The sequence below is a fragment of the Zootoca vivipara genome, chromosome 6 (assembly GCF_963506605.1).
Source record: "Zootoca vivipara chromosome 6, rZooViv1.1, whole genome shotgun sequence".
Classification (NCBI taxonomy): domain Eukaryota; kingdom Metazoa; phylum Chordata; class Lepidosauria; order Squamata; family Lacertidae; genus Zootoca; species Zootoca vivipara.
The window spans coordinates 32,343,675-32,362,427 of record NC_083281.1 but is presented as its reverse complement, the minus strand read 5'-3'; the positions used below and the strand labels follow the sequence as shown (position 1 = coordinate 32,362,427).

General features: G+C 43.4%; 2 protein-coding genes across 2 annotated transcripts in view; one reads left to right on the top strand and one right to left on the bottom strand.

Annotated features, from left to right (window-relative positions):
* Positions 1-4,978: 4,978 nt before the first annotated feature.
* On the top strand, positions 4,979-12,932 carry LOC118086752 (putative transmembrane protein 244). The gene is made up of 5 exons (XM_035118745.2): positions 4,979-5,014; positions 6,542-6,627; positions 9,895-9,968; positions 10,490-10,615; positions 12,877-12,932. Exons 1-5 carry the CDS (start codon positions 4,979-4,981, stop codon positions 12,930-12,932), a joined length of 378 nt encoding a protein of 125 aa, XP_034974636.1.
* Positions 11,970-18,753, bottom strand: part of MECR (mitochondrial trans-2-enoyl-CoA reductase) — a 28,197-nt gene continuing 21,413 nt past the window's right edge. Inside the window, exon 10 of the mRNA XM_035120264.2 lies at positions 11,970-17,864. Within this exon, the coding sequence (XP_034976155.2) occupies positions 17,701-17,864 (164 nt within the window). The 3' untranslated portion in view covers positions 11,970-17,700. The remainder of the gene's footprint in view (positions 17,865-18,753) is intronic.

The following is an 18,753-nucleotide window of genomic DNA, read 5'->3' as shown; positions in this document are numbered from 1 at the left end:
TAGAACTCTTTCCTTTCAAGAATGAACTTCCTCGAATGATCATAAGCTTGCTTATTTTACACCAAGGTTCAGTTTCAACTAAAGGTGTGTACCATGCAAGGATTCCATTTAACTAAACTAAACTTTTGCTGCTGCAGCAAATAAATGGTGTGTGCAGACAGATTTGCTGGAGTTCTTTTGAAAGAAAGCTGTCCTCCCTGTAATCACACTAAGGTGGAAAAGATACAGTCCATTTGTTCTTTTTCTCTTATTACCAGGGAGCTTGAGAACATATAATCTAACGTCTCCTGAAACTATTTCCAGGCTAGTCTTTGAGGGGACTAACATTTTTGTCAACGAGCAGATGGCAATTTTTTTGGTAAAAAATGTCTCAAACCAGCTATGATTGCTTGTTCTCAGTGTGCCGTTCTCTAGAATCAGTTTTAATAAGACTGCGATCTTCTGTTTTGTAGTAAGTGTTAATAATATTAACATTTCCTCGGCACACATGATGTGTTAGGAGTGATTTTGAATTTCTAATGCCCATAATTAAAGTAAAGGCTAGAGGGGAACTTGGAACACTTACTCTGCCCAAAGCAGTGGTCACTAGCATCCAGTCAAGTTCTTTAGCTGTTCATTTGTTACAACATGTATATTCTACCTTTCCTCCAAGGAAGTCAAGGTGATTTACATTGTTCTCCCCTCCCAATTTTATCTTAACAACAACACAGTAAGTTAGGTCACCTGCGAGCTTCACGGCTGCGTAGAGATTTGAACCCTGGTCTCCCAAGTCATAGTCTGGCACTCTAACCACTACTCCAGATTAGCTCTCCCTAATTACTCGATGTGGCTAAGAGACTACTACTTTTTATTTTCTCCTCTTATTCAACGCACAAATAGGAAAAAAAGGCAAACAAAATCTAACACACCTATCTAGTCTTCCATGTCTTTACATTAGGGCTGGGCAATTTTTGGTCCTCCAGCTGTTACATTTCCCATCATCTCTGACCATTGGCTGATGGGACTTGGGGTCCAAAATATCTTCAATTAATTACAAGTAATAATTAAGACATTTTGGAATACAAGTTCTGTAGATCTATTCCAGTATTGTATAAAACCAATAAGCCTTTCCCTTCCCAAAATGCTTATAGCAGATAAGTTTATCCAATGAAATGGTGCTCCAGAGTTTTGGGCCCCAGCTTCCAAATATAGTAGTTGCTCTGTTTTCATTGCTTTTCACCAATAAACACCAAGCAATTGTCAACACACACACACACACACACACACAAATCAACATCACAATATGTCCTTTTGTTGCCCAAGGGACAACATACCTGAGGGGTCCCTTCTCAATATGGTTAAGGATATAACTGGATTTTGTACCATAGAATATCCCTGGTATTATGGGCAAATAATCCCCTGATAATTCCACAACATGGACAGAGTTGCAAACATTGCAACCCCAGCATTGCAGGCAGTACAACCTATCTAAAAAGCTTGCACATTAAGAGGTTCATCCATGGTCAGGAAGCTGAGCCAAGTCTTGATATCATATCAGGCTAACACAGCAAATGGAGGAGCTGTCTTCACTGTGCATTGCTACTTGCTCTCTTGAAGCTTGTGCTAAAGTAGGCGTGTGGATCCTCCAGGCAGTGGAAGCTGATCTGTTAGGGCAAATGGGGCACAGCCTCACCAACCTCAGCCTGCCATCAGCCAGTCCCAATCTTCCTGACTTCTTACTTACAGCCAGTTGAAGGGGTGGCACTGGCTGTCGGCCTCCTCCTCCTCCTCCTCCTGATCCACCTCAGTGTTATCTTTGTAGAACTCAACTGGGAGAAATTAGTTGGCTGCACCAGTCTCTGGCTCCACCTACAGTTGGCACCATCCGCCACTGACTCCAAGGGGTGGATTTATACACAGGTAAGAAACACTATAAATTAGATTGTTATAACAAAAGAAGAAAATCCTATGGAAAATCGTGTAGAAAAATTTTCTGCTCTCTGGTGCCATCTGGTGTTGCTTGTTTATAACACATTCAAATCATTGTTATTTGACTTATGTAGCTGAGTCCCAGGGGTTGTTGGACTGCAACTCCTGACTGTTGTCTACGCTGGCTAGCTGGCTGGGGCTGATGGGAGTTGAAGTCCAGCAACATCTGGAAGCTCACCAATTCCTTGCTGCTGCGGTGAAGAGTTCTCAGACAACCGTGTAGAACAGGCAGTCCCAAACTGCGGCCCTCCAGATGTTTTGGCCTACAACTTCCATGATCCCTAGCTAACAGGACCAGTGGTCAGGGATGATGGGAATTGTAGGCCAAAACATCTGAAGGGCCGAAGTTTGGGGATGCCTGGTGTAGAACTTGCCAAACTCCAGAGTAAAAAATTCTCTCTTCATTTTTGGTCTTCACACAAGTAAACCATTTCTCCTAAGCTTGACACGTTGACAGTATTGGGCCCTGAGCATAGAGTGCTGTGCCTTCTGTTGACATGCTTAATTTTTTGACACATTTTTTAAATGTATGTGTAGGGGGAGCAATCTATTGAAACAACCATTTTCTTCATATGTAAAAAGCTTCCATCTCCTTTCATAATGCTGCAGGCTACCAAGCTTCATTAGCTACAAAGCCGGGGACCTATTTTTCTAACTAATGATATTTTCTCGATTTGATTTCTTTCCCCTCTTCTAAATAATAATAATGAAATGGCGGGCAAAAGTCAAAGATAAATTGAGAGTAGCCAGATACTATGGGGGCAGAGGAGATGTAGGCTAAGCTATGCTAGCCTTCCCTTAAGAGCTATGCAACGTCAACTGGCCCTGCAAGAAAGGTTGGAGAGGAAGAGGCAGGAAATGACATCACGAATGCGCCTGGAAGAGTCATGAACAGGACAGGCAGTGGTCAGCAGGCCAGTGAAGGCGAGGTGGCATTGCACATCCAGCTTCAGAATGACAGGCACTGGTCAGGGTGGTGTGAGCAGAGTCAGAGCTATTCCAATGCTCCTGGTGCTGGGCTGGCGCTGTGCTCACCTTGAGTTGAACTCTTCATATCTCAGAAGTCAGGTGCGAAATTCTACCCTGCCATCATTGACCCACTGAGGACGGCAATCTGATGAAGACAGCAAATGTTGATGCCCCTTAAAAATGGAGTGAACAGTGAGTGGGTTGTTCCATGGTAGACCCACCTATCAGAGAGTTGGAGAAGACCACTTTGCCCAACCTTCATGCAGTCAATGCATGGCTAGGGAATCCCCAGCAGATGGTCTGTGCAGCCTCTGCTTAAGACCTCCAATCAGGGAGAACCCACCAACCCTCCAGACAATTGGTTCCATGGAACTGCTCTTACCATCAATATGTTTTTCCTGATGTTCAACCAAAATCTACCCTCGTGTATCTTAAGCCCATTACATGTAGACCTGCCCTCTGGGGCAGCAGAGAACAAGTATTTGCCTTCTTCTGCGCAATGCCCCTTCCCGGATGTTAAAGGTGCTATGATCATGCCCCCATGGTCCCAGTCTTCTCTTCTAATTCCACCTCCCTCGAGGCAATTAGTTTCATTGTAAGATCACTCAAGCTATTTCTGCCACTGGTCAGCCAAAATCTACCCTCCTGTAACATAAGCTTATTTAGTTCTAGCCTTTGCCCTTTGATCTGCGACAGTCCTTCGGGTATTTGAAGACTGCTAGCATGTCTATTTCATTATGTGCTCTGGAGTAAAGATACCCCATTCCTTTCCTCTTTGGGCTTGTTTTTTGTATCGACTGCCATCTTTGTTGCTCTCCTCTGAATCCATTCCAGCTTGCCCACATCTTTCTTTAAGTATGGTGCCTTGAGCTGAACCTAGGAGGTCCAGCATGGAATAAAGGGGAACTAATGACTTGAGAACTCTGGCTCTATTAGGCTGCTGTGACCCTTTTCACATTCACTGTTTCCAAGCTAGGTGTCACTCACTTGATGTTGTTGCATAAATGCAGAACTTTTTCATTTGTCTCTGCTGAATTTTCATTTTCATAGTTCCAGGCCATCCCTTCACATTCTGCCAAGCTCACTCTGAATTTTATTCTGTTTTCTGAGGTGTTGGCTACCTTTCCCTGTTTAGTGCCATCTATGGTAGTTAAGATGGCACTAAACAGGGAACGGTAGCCAACACCTCAGAATATAGAGGGACGCAGGTGGCACTGTAGGTTAAATCACAGAGCCTAGGGCTTTCCAATCAGAAGGTTGGCGGTTCAAATCCCTGCGACGGGGTGAGCTCCCATTGCTCGGTCCCTGCTCCTGCCAACACAGCAGTTTGAAAGCACAAAGTGCAAGTAGATAAATAGGTACTGCTCTGGCGGGAAGGTAAATGGTGTTTCTGTGCGCTGCTCTGGTTCGCCAGAAAGCGGCTTAGTCATGCTGGCCACATGACCCGGAAGCTGTACGCCGGCTCCCTCAGCCAGTAAAGCGAGATGAGCACCGCAACACCAGAGTTGTCTGCGACTGGACCCAACGTTCAGGGGTCCCTTTACCTTTACCTTTATGGTAGTATAGATGTACTCTTGAATGTCTGGGTAGGAATTTCTTCAGCATCGCTGAACAATGTGATCCCATCCCATGACAGATATTGAGGCCTGTAAAATCACTGCCACAGGAGGCTACTCTACTAAGGTGAATGGGGATTGGGGACATTGGCCCACCAACCTCCAGCCAACCCCCACCTGCCTGTCTTCTTTCTTACAACCAATTAGGGAGAGGCTCTGCTGTAGATCTTCCTGCTTCTGCCTTAACTGTCTCAGTGGGTGCAAGTCATTAAGAACTGCCACAGTGCTTATAATTTATTCAACTATTCCAGTCAAGGAACTGGCTAGTTTCCTTTGCTCCTCCCTCTTTCTCTGCCACCTCCGATCTTCGCCTCTAACAGGCTTTGCAGCTCAGACTTTAATCCCCTGCGGGAGAAGACCAGGCTCTCTCTTCTGGGCTACAGCTGTGCTTCACAAAATATCACCCTTGCTGTTATGAATCTTACATGGTGCCTCAAGGCAGCCATACAGCAGCCATAAAGGTAAAGCCCTTGGGGAACAGGTTACCTCTGTTGAGCTGGGGGGGGGGGGAAACAGAGTCACCTGCTGCAGAGAGGTTTGGGATGTCAAGCAGGGATTCAGCCACACCACCTGCTCCTTATCAGCTTGAAGTAAGACTGCAGAATCTAAAGATAACTGTAGAATAGAATACCTCTATCATTCCAAAGATAGCTCTAGCATAGAATTCTCTAACATGGGCCAGGAGAAGGTCCATGGGCATAGTTGGGGGAGGCAAGGGGGCAACTGCTCCCCCTCCCCCAAATCAAGTAAATAAATAAAAATACTTAACTAAATATCACTTGGATGATATTGTGGTGCATTCTAGCGATGCAAGTGGCAACCTGACTGAGTCACAGACAGAGCCAGAGAGAGGATGAGGACAGGTGGGTGTCCTGCCCCCCCCCTGCATAAATCCTGGCTGCTCCCATGAGAAGGTCGACTAGCATCTACCAGTGGTAGATTTCTCAGTGGTTTGTTGTATGAGAAAAAACTACAGGAAGACAGAAGTCCTATTTTATCTATGTATGTATCTTTGTATTTATATTTTGTATAATGATGATGATGATTTATATCCCACCCATCTGGCTGGGTGGCTTCCAACAAAATATTAAAAATACAATAGAACACCAAACATTAAAATATATCAAGGTGGTATACAATTTATAGGAATAAAATCAGCAAAAAGTATCCGTAGAAAAACATTATTTTAAATATCCATTAAACTTCATTAAATACCAATTGGTTAAAAGGGAGAAAATTCATATTGCAAATGCCTGTCTAAACATTATAGCTTTCAAAAGACATATGAAAGAAGGGAGGGATGGTTCTGGAAACTCTTTACTAGCCTACATTATTGAAATTTGGTATGCAGAATGTGGCTTGTGAATCTGATAACAGAGTAGATGTTACCCTATGGGAATCATGCACAGAGAGATTTGGAGAGAAAAATAATAAAGTTGCCTATCGTAGGAAGTACTTAACTTGGATAGAAAAGCTTCTCTTTAAGCTTACTAATCTATAGAGAAAACAAAGGCAGGTCTGAGAGGGTGAGGAGGAGGAAGTTGGAGGAGGAGGAGGATGCAACCTAAGGCTTGTCAATCTAAACTTCAAAGGAGAGAGAGGTCAGCAGAGAGGCCAAAGGTACAGGGATAGTCTAGGTAGAATCTGAATCCCCATGTAACCCCTTTTTGGCCAGCTGAGTTGCGCCTGAACTTCCAACAAATATTCCACACAGAAGCCCAAGTCCTTTCTTTGCCGCACAAATGCTGTTTCTCAGGTGAACCCAATACCATTTTCAATGCTCTGTTGGGTTGCAAAGCACCTTCAACAATCACCTGCAAATGCACCCACCAATATTATTTGGACCAGCCAACAAAGGTACCCAATTCTCTAATGACTTTTCTCCTTTGAGGTGGCACCATTCAACTTTGCTCAGCAGGAAACCAACGTAAGGTCACATGTGTACCAATCTATTTCAGATGTTTCATTTCTTCTTTCCTGATTTCCAGACCATCGTTCTTCATATACTGCTGTGCCTCCTCATTTTCTACACAGTGTATTACATGATTGGAAGCATTTGCTGTGGAGCATTCAGGTGAGGTTGCTTGCTGTGAACCATAGATGTTACTCTCAACCTCTCCTGTTAGCATCTCCCACAACTGTTTAATCATCCTGCTCCTCCTCCTAATAAATGTTTGCGACTGTTCTTTTCCCCTCCACACCTGACACAATGCCTAATAACAGTGTAGGCCATTTATTTTAATTTCCCTTTAGCTTTGTGCTGTTAGAAAACACATCTGACAGCATGTTCCTGGGAGTCTTAAGGCTTGTGGTCAATGTTAGTTACACTCAGTGTACAGTAGATCTATGGACATCCTTTATTTATTTCATTCATATCCCGACTTTTTCTCCAAGGAGCAGAAGGCAGAGTACAGGACTTTCCCCCTTCCTCATTTAATTCCCACAGCAACTCTGTAAAAATTAAGCAATTATTAATATTAACTAATGGACATATTAATAATATTAATGTCTATATTAATGGATATGATTAACTTAGGTCCATTAATTTCAACGGGTGTACTCCAGGAATAAACACGCAGACATACACAGACATAAAGTTTTGATTCTTGTCAATTGTCTTTTAATTGGTTGTTTAAAATTACGGTATTGTTTTTTTCTATGTTTTTAGTAATTGCATTTATCTGTTTAAATAAATATATAAAATAAATTAATAATGATAATAATAGTAAACATCTATTTCAATTTTAGTGTCTGTTTATCCTTTTCACACATCAAGTTCAGTTTGCCACACTTCTGCTTCAGTCTGTGATTTATTTTTTTAAGTCCTCAAAGAAGTTCACCAGCATTTTAGTACTGTAATAATAATAATAATACCTTTATTGTCAATGTACCTGTGTACAATGAAAACACCAAGCCTCCCCCCCCCAACACTCAATCTCATTGCACTCTGTGTGCTTGTCACACAACACACCACTATATTATTTTCTGTTCAGCAGCCTAACAGCCCACGGATATAAACTGTTTTTTAGCCTGTTGGCACGACTGATTATACTTCTATATCTCCTGCCCGAGGGTAGAAGATTAAAGAGGTGCTGGCTGGGGTGTGAATCATCCCTGAGAATTTTTCTCACTCTCCTAAGGCAACGATCCCTTGCGATGTCATCTAGCGGGCTCAGGTGACAGCCCATGATATCATGTGCTGTGTTCACCACCCTCTATAAAGACTCATTCCTCCTGAATCATTCTCATTCTAGTATGCATTTTTGCCTAATGCACTTTTTCTTTTGGAAAGCTTTCTTCTTGAAGGCAGCTGGCCATTGGGCTAACAAAGGTTTCCCACTCAGATTTAAACCAATGAGGCTTTCTTCCAAGTGTAGCTACACTTCAGACCAAAGTGATTACCCATCCATCAATGATAGATAGGTTTATGAGTGCCTAGCTTGACTCCCATTGTTGGTTAACCTCCCAGCCTGGCAAGAAGAGCAATGATCTGTAATAACTTACACAAAATGTCTGGGGAAGAACAGCACTTCAGCCTTCAAGGGTACGGGGTGGCTTTGCCAAGTTGTCCAACCTGACAAAGTTGTTGGGTGAAACAGTAGATCTCTTTGGACAAAGTGGACAAAGTAATCAATCACAGTTACATGAAGCAAGCAGAACCCACAGCAAAACATTGCAATTTCGAGTTCCTTTTCAAGGTTCTAGCCAGGTGCATGAACACAGTGGAACCTCGGTTTATGAACACCTCGGTTTACGAATTTTCGGTTTACGAACACCGCAGACCCATCTGGAACGGATTAATTCACTTTCCATTACTTTCAATGGGAAAGTTCGCTTCAGTTTATGAACGCTTCAGTTTATGAACAGACTTCCGGAACCCATTACACCCATGCTTCGGGTTAAGTACGCTTCAGGTTGAGTACTCCGCGGACCCGTCTGAAACGGATTAATCCACTTTCCATTACTTTCAATGGGAAAGTTCACTTCAGTTTATGAACGCTTCAGTTTAAGTACTCCGCGGACTGTCTGGAACAGATTAATCCACTTTCTATTACTTTCAATGGGAAAGTTCGCTTCAGTTTATGAACGCTTCAGTTTATGAACAGACTTCTGGCACCAATTGTGTTCATAAACCGAGGTACCACTGTACCTTTCTGCAATACCTACAACAGCCTAACTATCACCAGGGCTGGGTGGAAGCTGGGGGAAGAGTTTGCCTAAGGCAGTGGTGGCCAAACTCGGCCCTCCAGATGTTTTGAGACTACAACTCCTGTCATCCCTAGCTAACAGAACCAGTGGTCAGGGTCAAGGATGTTGGGAATTGTAGTCCCAAAACATCTGGAGGGCCGAGTTTGGCCACCACTGGCCTAAGACAACTAGTGGGAGGCCAAACTACACAGTAAGTTAAATGCACAATTATATTTCATGTATCTGGGCTTGTTGTTTGTTAAATAGCAGCTCTCTCTCTCTCTGATCAGGATTATACAGGATTGGAGAGGGCTGAATCTTTTCTTCCCCACCATGCTCTCATATAAACTTGTACCCACTAAAGCTGCCATTGTCACTAATAGTTTGCGGCAGAGGTTTTTTATTTTATTTACTATAACTTTTTAATGGGTTTTATAAACAAGGATCAAAGGAATAATAAATGATACAAATAAATAGACCAAGTCTTCTCGTGCCATGCGTATACCACAAAAGGAGCATAATAAATCTTCAGTGATATCTGTAGCATATGGTTCATTATTAGCGGTCAGCATATCAGTTCTTGGTTTGTGAATTGGTCTAAACAGAAATAAAGGGGAGCAGGGACAGAACAGAGTTAACAGATAAAGTTCAACATTGCATAGCCAAATGCTTAACCAGGGGCCTTTGTGGTTGTGCTTCGATTAAGTATGAGTCATATTCATTTCTCCCCTACTGTTACCAATGAAACAATTCGTATGCTGAGGAACGGAGTGGTTTCAAAGGGAAGATAATACATGTTTAAATTAAATTTAGATAAATCCGATTGAAGCAAATGCTGATGAGGTTATTCCTTTTCTGGAATACTGGCATATGTTACAAAATTAAACCACCCCAGAGTAAACCCATCTGTCCTGAGCTGTTCACGTTTCAACCATAGTTTATTTGTTAACCTCTTAAGGAGGGGCTGTTTCAGTTTATTGCAGAACTGAGATTCAAAAGCTCAGCTTCTGCACTTGGAAACATCATGTAGGATAAAGTGGACCTTGCTCTGAACCAGCAAGAGTTAGATGATGTCGGTGGAATTTACAAGCGCCACCATAGTAACTGTCATGAAGTTTCTATCGAGTTTAACCTCAAGTACTTTTCTTTCCAGGCTCAACAACTTTGGCATGCTTATCCCTTTTGAATTCAACATGGAACCATCTTATTCAAATCCCAACTATCTGGGTGAGTTGGGGAAACCCTTTAGTGTTCATAGAGATGGTATTGCCTTTGAGGGTGGGGGAAGAACAGAACCATCAAGGTATGCCTATGAAGCAAAACTCAGAGTAGACCCATTCAAATTAATGGACCAAAGTTAGCCATGCCAATTAATTCCGTTAGGTTCACTTTAATAATAAATAAGTTATTTTCCATACCCTGCCCATCTGGCTGGGTTTTCCCAGCCACTCTGGGCAGTTCCCAACAGAATATTAAAAACATGATAAAACATCACACATTAAAAACTTCCCTAAACAGGAACTTTGAATAGGACTAGCATCGGATAAAACTAGAAAGTCTAAAATGAATGACCTCTGCATAGAACATGACGTCAAAGACATTTTGCTCTACTGTACAGGAGAACGACTGTAGTTTAGAATTTTAGCTGGGTGTTTTTTGTTTTGTTTCCAATTTGTAATCCAGAATATCTGGGGGGGGGGGGGCACCAGGTCATTGAAGGCTTTCTTCCCCTTTTCCTCCTTCCTAAGCAAATGTGCTGTCGATGGAGACCACCTTTCTGATCAGCGGCCTCCTCTTTGCTGTGCTACTGAAACGCTGGGTCTGGGATTATACCATCACTGTTACCATGGCCCATGTGCTCTTGACTGTTGCAGGTGAGTTCAAGGCAGTCATCTGCTAAGTTGGAAGGACCCTTTCAAGGTTGTTAAAAGGAGCAATGTTTGGCACTGGACTGTAGCTTTCATGGACCAGTGAAGTAACAGCCAACTGTCCAGCTAAGATATTACCGTATTGGCCTGAATATAAGCCTCACTTCCATCCCAAATTCCAACCGTGAAAAGTGCAGCTTATATTCGTGACCTTACGGTATGCAGCCAGAAGCAAGGGGCAAACAGCGCCAGGAGCGTGGCAAAGTGGCGCTTGCCCCATGCATATTCCCCCGTCCTCTCCCCCAAGGTCAGGAAGGGAGAGAGCGAGATAGGGGAAAGGCCATTGGCAACGCAGTGTGGCTCCCCCCCCCAAAAGCAGCCAGGAGCAGTGAGGAATGGAGCGGCTTATATTCGGGTATTTTTTCTTTTCTTCTTTTTTCCTCTCCAATTTTAAAGGTGCGGCTTATATTCGAGTGCGGCTTTTATTCGGGCCAGTACGGTATCAGTCATGTTCAAATCTTTTGTTTATTTACTTAAGTTATATACTGTTTCATATTCCTACAAAAGTTTCTAAGCAGTTTATAAGTCGCCCCCAAAGTGAGTTAATACAAGAGAGTATAATACATATTCCACATGCAATGCAAAACAGTATTACTAATCACCATCATAATAACGACTTCAGTTGGTATTTAAGGCTTGTCCAACTCAGAGTAGACCCACTGACATAAACATGACCACCTATAGTCTTCACTTCAGTGGGTTTACTTGAGTAGGACTTAGAACCTTCCACATTTTAAGTAACATAATTAAACAACTAAGAACTGACTTCAAAAGGAATTTATTGATGAAAGAACAAAATATATCCAGGTTATGGGCAGGAGAGAAATGTAATTCACTTTGTATTTAAAGGCAAACTAACCTAAGCTGCACTTAATGAAACAAGATGAAAAGCAATAGGCAGGCATCTTTCAAAATTTGTATTTATCCGAATTTTGCAATGCAGGTTGTCAGCTAAGCAATGAGTACAAAAATGTATAAGGGTAAAGTGTGCATTTAAAATGCCTTTATCAGGAAAAAATACATAAAATGTGTTATATCAGGGGAGATTGTTTTGCAAAAATGGATACATTTGTGACCTTCCCATTCACACCAGCCAGCAAGCCAAGTAGTCAGAGGAATGATGGGAGTTGTAGTCCAATGCCACTGGTTCCCCACCTAAAAAGTTCACCCAGCAGACAAAGCCAACTTTTCCCTTCTTCCCACAGGCATCCTCTCTACCCCCACCACCCTAGAAGCAGCAGTAACAGCTAATGATCCTGCAAAATCAAATTTAAAAACAGCTTTAAAGCAAATATGAACATTACCAAGGAACAGAGTGTTGTTTTTAAATAGCTTGCAAATGGCTCGCACCCGCCTCTTCTCTCATGTCCCTGCCTCCGCTATTGTTCTGTCCCATTAATCCCTGTGCCATGTGGAACTATCTTTCCTTCTCTCCCATCATGGCAGCAATGATAACAGGGAAGAGCCTTCCATTTCTCTTGTGCACTGAAATGCCAGAAAGACAGGCGCCGACATCTGCAGCCTGCTGGTGCTAATGGACTGGAAAAAGGCACCCATCACTTCGCTGTCACCATGAGAGGTGCCACGCTCCCCCCTGGCTTCCCGTGTCAGTTGGGTTGCTGGGGGGCATCAATGGAAAAGACTAATCGCTTAGTCATAAACAAAGCAATTTTTGCTAAATGGGAGCCAGACACATGCGCTTTAGTAGAAAGGATTGTGTGGCTTCCGTGCCACAGTCCCCATGCATTTTCCTATTAGGGCTGCTGCATCAGCTTCCAACATGGGCATGGTTTGTTGGCATCCTAGCTTGGGCATGATAAACTGCAGCTGCTTCTGCTGCCAAAGCAAGGTGCAGTCACTCCCCCCCCCTTTAAAATTGTGACTTAGAGGGAGGCAAACTTCTGTGCTGCAAGATTGAGATGGATGGGTGAGAGGGCCAAGATAGGCAAATTAAGAGATGATTGATGAGCAAAGCGAGGAACGGGGAAGAGCTGCACAAAGAGATGAATGGACTTGCAAACAGATAGATGAGTCAGGTTTATTGGATTTGCTATGCCAGAACAGGGTGGCAGCCACCTACATTAGTAGTCCAGCACACACCTGAAAAGAGCTCAGCCCCCATGCTGGAAGATGCGGAAGAGGAAGGGAAGAGGAGGATCTGGACTAATAAACTCTAGCTTTGTCCCCATCCTCCTCCAAAAGGGCAGAGACAGAGAACGCAGAGGAGGAGGAAGCCGACAGGCAGTGCCACCCTCAGGACTGACTGACTCTAAGAAAGAAATCAGGCAGGTGAGGCAGTGACCCATTCACTCTAATGGTCCCGCCTTAATTCTGTATGTATGTTGCAAGTACAGTTATCCTGAGTTTTTGACACTCAGGATGGAGAGGAAAGATGAATAGGTAGCAGCAGCAAGGCCAGGAGTCTCCAAGAGTTGGCAGTGGGCTTTGGCAGTTGTCAAACAATGCTAACTCCTGAAGTCAGTCCTGCTTCTTATGCACTATCACAGTTCAAGGACTCTTTCTAACTAGGAAAAACACTCAAAGCAGGGCCAGAAGGTTGTATGGTTGAGGAGAGCTCTGAGAGCCAGAGAGAGGGCCTTAGAAGGCCACATCTGGTCCTCGGGCCTACAGTTTCCAGACCCTTCAGTAAGGCAAAGCTGTGCTTCAGGTTACTGAAAACGTTAGTAGCAGAGGCAGCAAAGGGAGCTTGGGCCCTGGAATGCCACATATTTCTCCGATACGTTCTTTCCTACCAAATAAATTATCCTTTACAGTATAGTGATGCCAGCATCTCTCCAACTTTTCAGCTGACTTTTCTGACCTGTCTTTTGCAGTAATGAAAGAATTTCCTCTGGTTTGGCAATGGTGGCTGGCGCTTGGTAAGATTATTTTTAAAAAGCCAACTCTGCTTTCGAAGGGATAGTATAAGGTCTGTTACAAATGCTTCAGGTTCCAGACTCCGCTAACCCAGAAATAGTATCTCAGGTTAAGAACCTTGCTTCAGGATGAGAACAGAAATTGTGCTCCGGCGGCAGCAGGAGGCCCCATTAGCTAAAGTGGTGCTTCAGGTTAAGAACAGTTTTAGGTTAAGAACGGACCACTGGAACGAATTAAGTTCTTAACCAGAGGTACCACTGTATTCAAAGTCAATGCAACATGCATTGCTTTGTTTGGGAGTTCACAGTACTATTCACCTCTGACTGACAGGGCGTTGAGGGCTGGGTCAAGGTGGCCCTCTCACCTTCACTGTGCTGTGCCCAGACCACCCATTTTGTTGATTTTGTCAGGAAGAACCTGAAAACATGTTTCCTGCCTTCACTATGATCTGCTAACTCTCATTGGCTAGTTATATGATTATGTCAGCTTCAGAAGGGCAATGCTTCCTGGTCTCATTCCAGCTTTTCTTGGGTAAAAGAGAGCAAAATGATGTCCAGTAGTGGAGCATTTGCTACTAACAGGACCATGAACAGGCAGCAAAGGGACAAAAAACATGAGCAAAGAGGGGATCTGCATAAAGCTGTGCCCCACTCATCAAAACCCCTCTTTCAATCTGAAAAAAGTTAGAGAACATCTAGTAAGATACACTCATCAGTCACCACTGCAAGGACGAGCCAGGATCCACAAGTTACCCAGCTGCCCAAGAGTAAGTGCCCTAAGAATTCCTGACACTGGTTGCTAGGTAGCCCATTTCTTTTAGGGAGGGATTTTCTCCTGTGGTCATTGGTAAGCTTTGAAAGGGAGGAAGTTGCTGCAGCAACATTGACAGCATTGTTAGGCTATCTTACAGTAGGGCAGGGGTAGGCAACCTAAGGCCCGTGGGCCAGATGCAGCCCAATCACCTTCTCAATCCGGCCCGCTGATGGTCTGGGAATCAGCATGTTTTTACATGAGTAGAATGTGTCCTTTTATTTAAAATGCATCTCTGGGTTATTTGTGGGGCATAGGAATTTGTTCCCCCCCCCAAATAGTCCAGCCCACGACATGGTCTGAGGGACGGTGGACCGGCCCATGGCTGGAAAAGGTTGCTGACCCCTGCAGTAGGGGGTGTGATGCCCTCCAGCTGCCTTATTTCTTTTCTTAATCTTACTTGGTTGCGAGTTCCTGTAAACCACCTTAAAAACCTGTAATCAGTCAGAAAGGAATGATGTAATCTTAAATAAATTATTAGCAGAGGATTAGGTTAATTTAGACAATATTTCATATGCTGATTTACCTTCCCTCTGCAGCCAGTGGCCTCTTCATCATGATTTGCAGTGGAGAATTCGTGACTTACCTTGCTTGCTCCAACACAGACAGCCTTCTTTAAGCTCAAAGCGGCCTCACTTCTTCACATCAACACTCAGCGCAAGGCACTCATCGGAAAGGGACCATGGAGCATGCAAAAGGTCCCAGTTTCAACTCCAGGCTTTTCCAATTAAATCAGGGGTGGGGATCCTGCAGACTTCTACCTGTTATTGGATTCCAAATCCCATCAGCCACAGCCAGCATCGTCAAAAGTCAGAGATCGGGGGAATTTGAGTCCAACACTTGGAGCATCACAGGTTTTCCATTCCAAAGTTAAATGAATCCCAGGTAGAAGGGAATGTGAGGAACCACTGCCAGAGACCCTAGAATAGAGAATGCTGACCTAGATGGACATATAGTCTGATTTTGGCAGTATATGGCAGGTTCTTCCAGCGTTCCATTTGAAAAAGACAGGCTGACAAAGGTGCCTAAGCAGACGGCAGCATTTAGCTGTTAATCAATTACAAATATCAGCTAACAATGTGGCCTTGATTAAACAAACAAATTGCTAATTTTAGAAAATATTTTAAATACCTTACAAAAACTGCAGAGGGCAAGCACCATCTAATACAGGCACTCCTTCCAGTGCAAGAAGGGAGGTGCCTCTGGAGTCTATGATGTCATCTGCTGCAACACACACATATTGAAACAATGAATGTTTCTCCCCCCTTAGAACTACAGTGGTACCTCAGGTTACAGAGGCTTTAGGTTACAGACTCCGCTAACCCAGAAATAGTACCTCAGGTTAAGAACTTTACTTCAGGATGAGAACAGAAATCGTGCGGTGGCAGCAGGAGGCCCCATTAGCTAAAGTGGTACCTCAGGTTAAAAACAGTTTCAGGTTAAGAACGGACCTCCAGAACGAATTAAGTTCTTAACCCGAGGTACCACTGTATTGTTTTTGTACAACTATATGTAATATCATTGTCTTTTGTTTATTAAAACATTTATATCCTGCTGATGCAAAACAACTACACAGGACTCCTTACAACATATATACTAATGGGGTCCAGACTGGCAGTAACTGACCAGGAATGAGATCTTGGGGTTGTATTGGATAGCTCAACGGAAACATGGGGCAGCTGCGGAAAGTAGCAAATTCCATGTTAGGGATCATGGAAAAGCAAATTGCCATTATAAAAATCTATGTGAGACTACACTTGGAATACTGTGTAGACTGAGCTTTCCAAACTTTTCATTTTGGTGACATTCATTTTTAGTAGCAAAACGGAGGTTAAACTAGCCCCTTCCCAGCCCCGGGAGGAGCACAGGGAGTGTTCACATGACACACCTACACACTGCAGCCGATACACTAATGTGTTGTGACACACAGTTTGGAAAGCTCTGGTGTAGAGTTTTGGTCACTGCAAAAAAATAAAGATATTGTAGAGCTGGAAAGGGGCAATCAAAATGTTCAAAATTATCCCTAAAAACAACCCCTTTGAAACCCCAAATTCTTCAAGTTCATGGTATCACCAACACTTAGAAAATCAATCCATACTCTAGAATTAAAAAGAAATATTGACTGATTTTCCCAGGGCTATCACACAATTTCTCTCCGGGCTTAAAATGTTTCTATTGCTATATTTCCAATCTCTGTGGGCCTGATATACTTTCTCATCATAATTAGTCCATGCACTGATAACTTTCATCAAAGCCCAGCACAGCCGTTCTCATTTTATGCTTATGTGTGTGCGTGCTAATGCATATAAACATACACGCTTCTACACTGCTCAAGTCTAATGTGTGAAAGCACCATATAAGCTATTAAAGCAACACCATGAAATACCCCAGAGGCTGATATAGCAACACTACATGACTGAACAGCTTCAAGAGTGCCATAGCCTATTACTAAGCTCCAGCAAAAATCTCATCACTGATCAGAGCTAGAGAATTTTATTGGAAACGAGAATCATTGGCATTTCAACGGCCATTACACGGTTCTGCAAGAACAGGTTTGCAATCAAATACAATTTGCCTTCATTTCAGTTACAACAGTCTTGATATAAATAACCAATTTTAAACTAGTCTTTCTATGCGTTATATACAGATTAGGAGGATGGCACTTAAGGACTGCAGGCTGCATCTGACACATCAACACTCTCAGAAAGTAACCTGCAAAGTGGTAACTCCAGGGGGAAAGCCTTGGTAGGCTAGATACAGCTCATGTTGCCCATCGCTAATGGACCAACAATGTGAATTAGAGCGCTCTGGTCCATGGGGTCATGAAGAGTCGGACACGACTAAACGACTAAACAACAACCTTATCCTAGAAAATGCAATCAATCTACAGAATCAGAGCTGAAGTGCAGAAAAGCTAGCAAAAAGTGTGCTATAGGAGGAAGAAAGTGACTCATCTCCGGGGTTACAAAAAAGCAGTGCCATGATGCTGGCAGATCACATGCTCTGGCAGTAGGCACTCTGAATTTGAGCACATAGCAGCTTTTGTACAGTTCCTTCACTGAAAATCTGGATCAGGGTACACTGAGGGAAAGTCTCCCCGGGTCATCCTCCACCTCACCTTCTGCCATGAAACCAGTGTTTCCTACTCATATAGAAACAAGAGCTTTAATCTCCCACCACCACTATTACTGGATAGTCTGGGTCATTTGCCCCCCAAAGTCCCCTCTCTGCCAAGCTGCAGGGCATGGGGCTTTGAAAAAGTCCTAGTCTTGGGAGCCCTCAAACCAGCTGGGCCTGACCTCCATCTGAACAGGCTGTGTACAAATTTCCCCATCAGACCGGCTTCACATAATGAGGATCTGTTTAGCTGATACATAGGGCTTCATGGAAGACTTCAAAGCAGCTTGGTAGTCTATCAGTGGGACTTCTTGGCAGGCTGGAGCTGTGAGCTGACCCTTACGAATGAGATCACATAGATCTTCAATCATTCCTCTCAGTTTCTCTTTGTCTGTATACAGGAAACAAAGCAGAGTACATATTAAATGTTCTCAAGAACAACTGAGCTTACATTGAACAAGAACTGGCATGAGAATGAAAATGATGCTAATAAATCTACTGCTACTAATAAGCAGATTTTGACTGTTTAGAAGTAGGGAAGTCAAAAGTGACATGAACAACACATGGATGTTGTTCAGGGCAGAGATACTGAAATTCCAACTTGAGCTGGAGGCTGTAATGCATCTGAATACCAGTCGCTGGAGACCACAGAAGGGGAGAAGGGCATTGCGTTCAGATCCTGCTTGCAAGTTCCTTAGGCATCTGTTTTGCTACTGGGAGAAAATGATGTTGGACTAGATGGGCCATTGGGCTGATCCAGCAGGCTCTTCTTATGTTCTGTTCTAACACAGTTCAAGATACTGTACCTCTTTTGTGTGCTGGGTAAAACAGGAGTGGTTTCTTTTTTGTTTAATAAACTAGAGCTTGATGTTCAGCAATTGGAGTCAGGTGCACAGCAGTGGCCTGTGAGGTGGGCTAAGATGCCAAAGAGCGGCTCAGGGGGCAGAGCGAATTATCTACAGCATACTACTGGTATAACATGCAACTACACATTTACATTCATTTTATTACAGATCAGAGATTTCAACACTAAAACTGGACAGCAGAGATGCACAGAAACCAGCTCGAAGTCAGCTAATGCTTCTGGTCGAACAGATTCCTCACTGGCATAAGGTCGAACAGATTCCTCACTGGCCTTGCAGACAATTTCATTGTCCAGAAAGTGGGAGAAGCAACAAGAGGATCAGCCATTTTAGATCTGGTCCTAACCAATAGTGATGACTTGGTTAGTGGGGTAGAAGTGGCAGGATCATTAGGTGGGAGTGACCATGCTCTTCTGG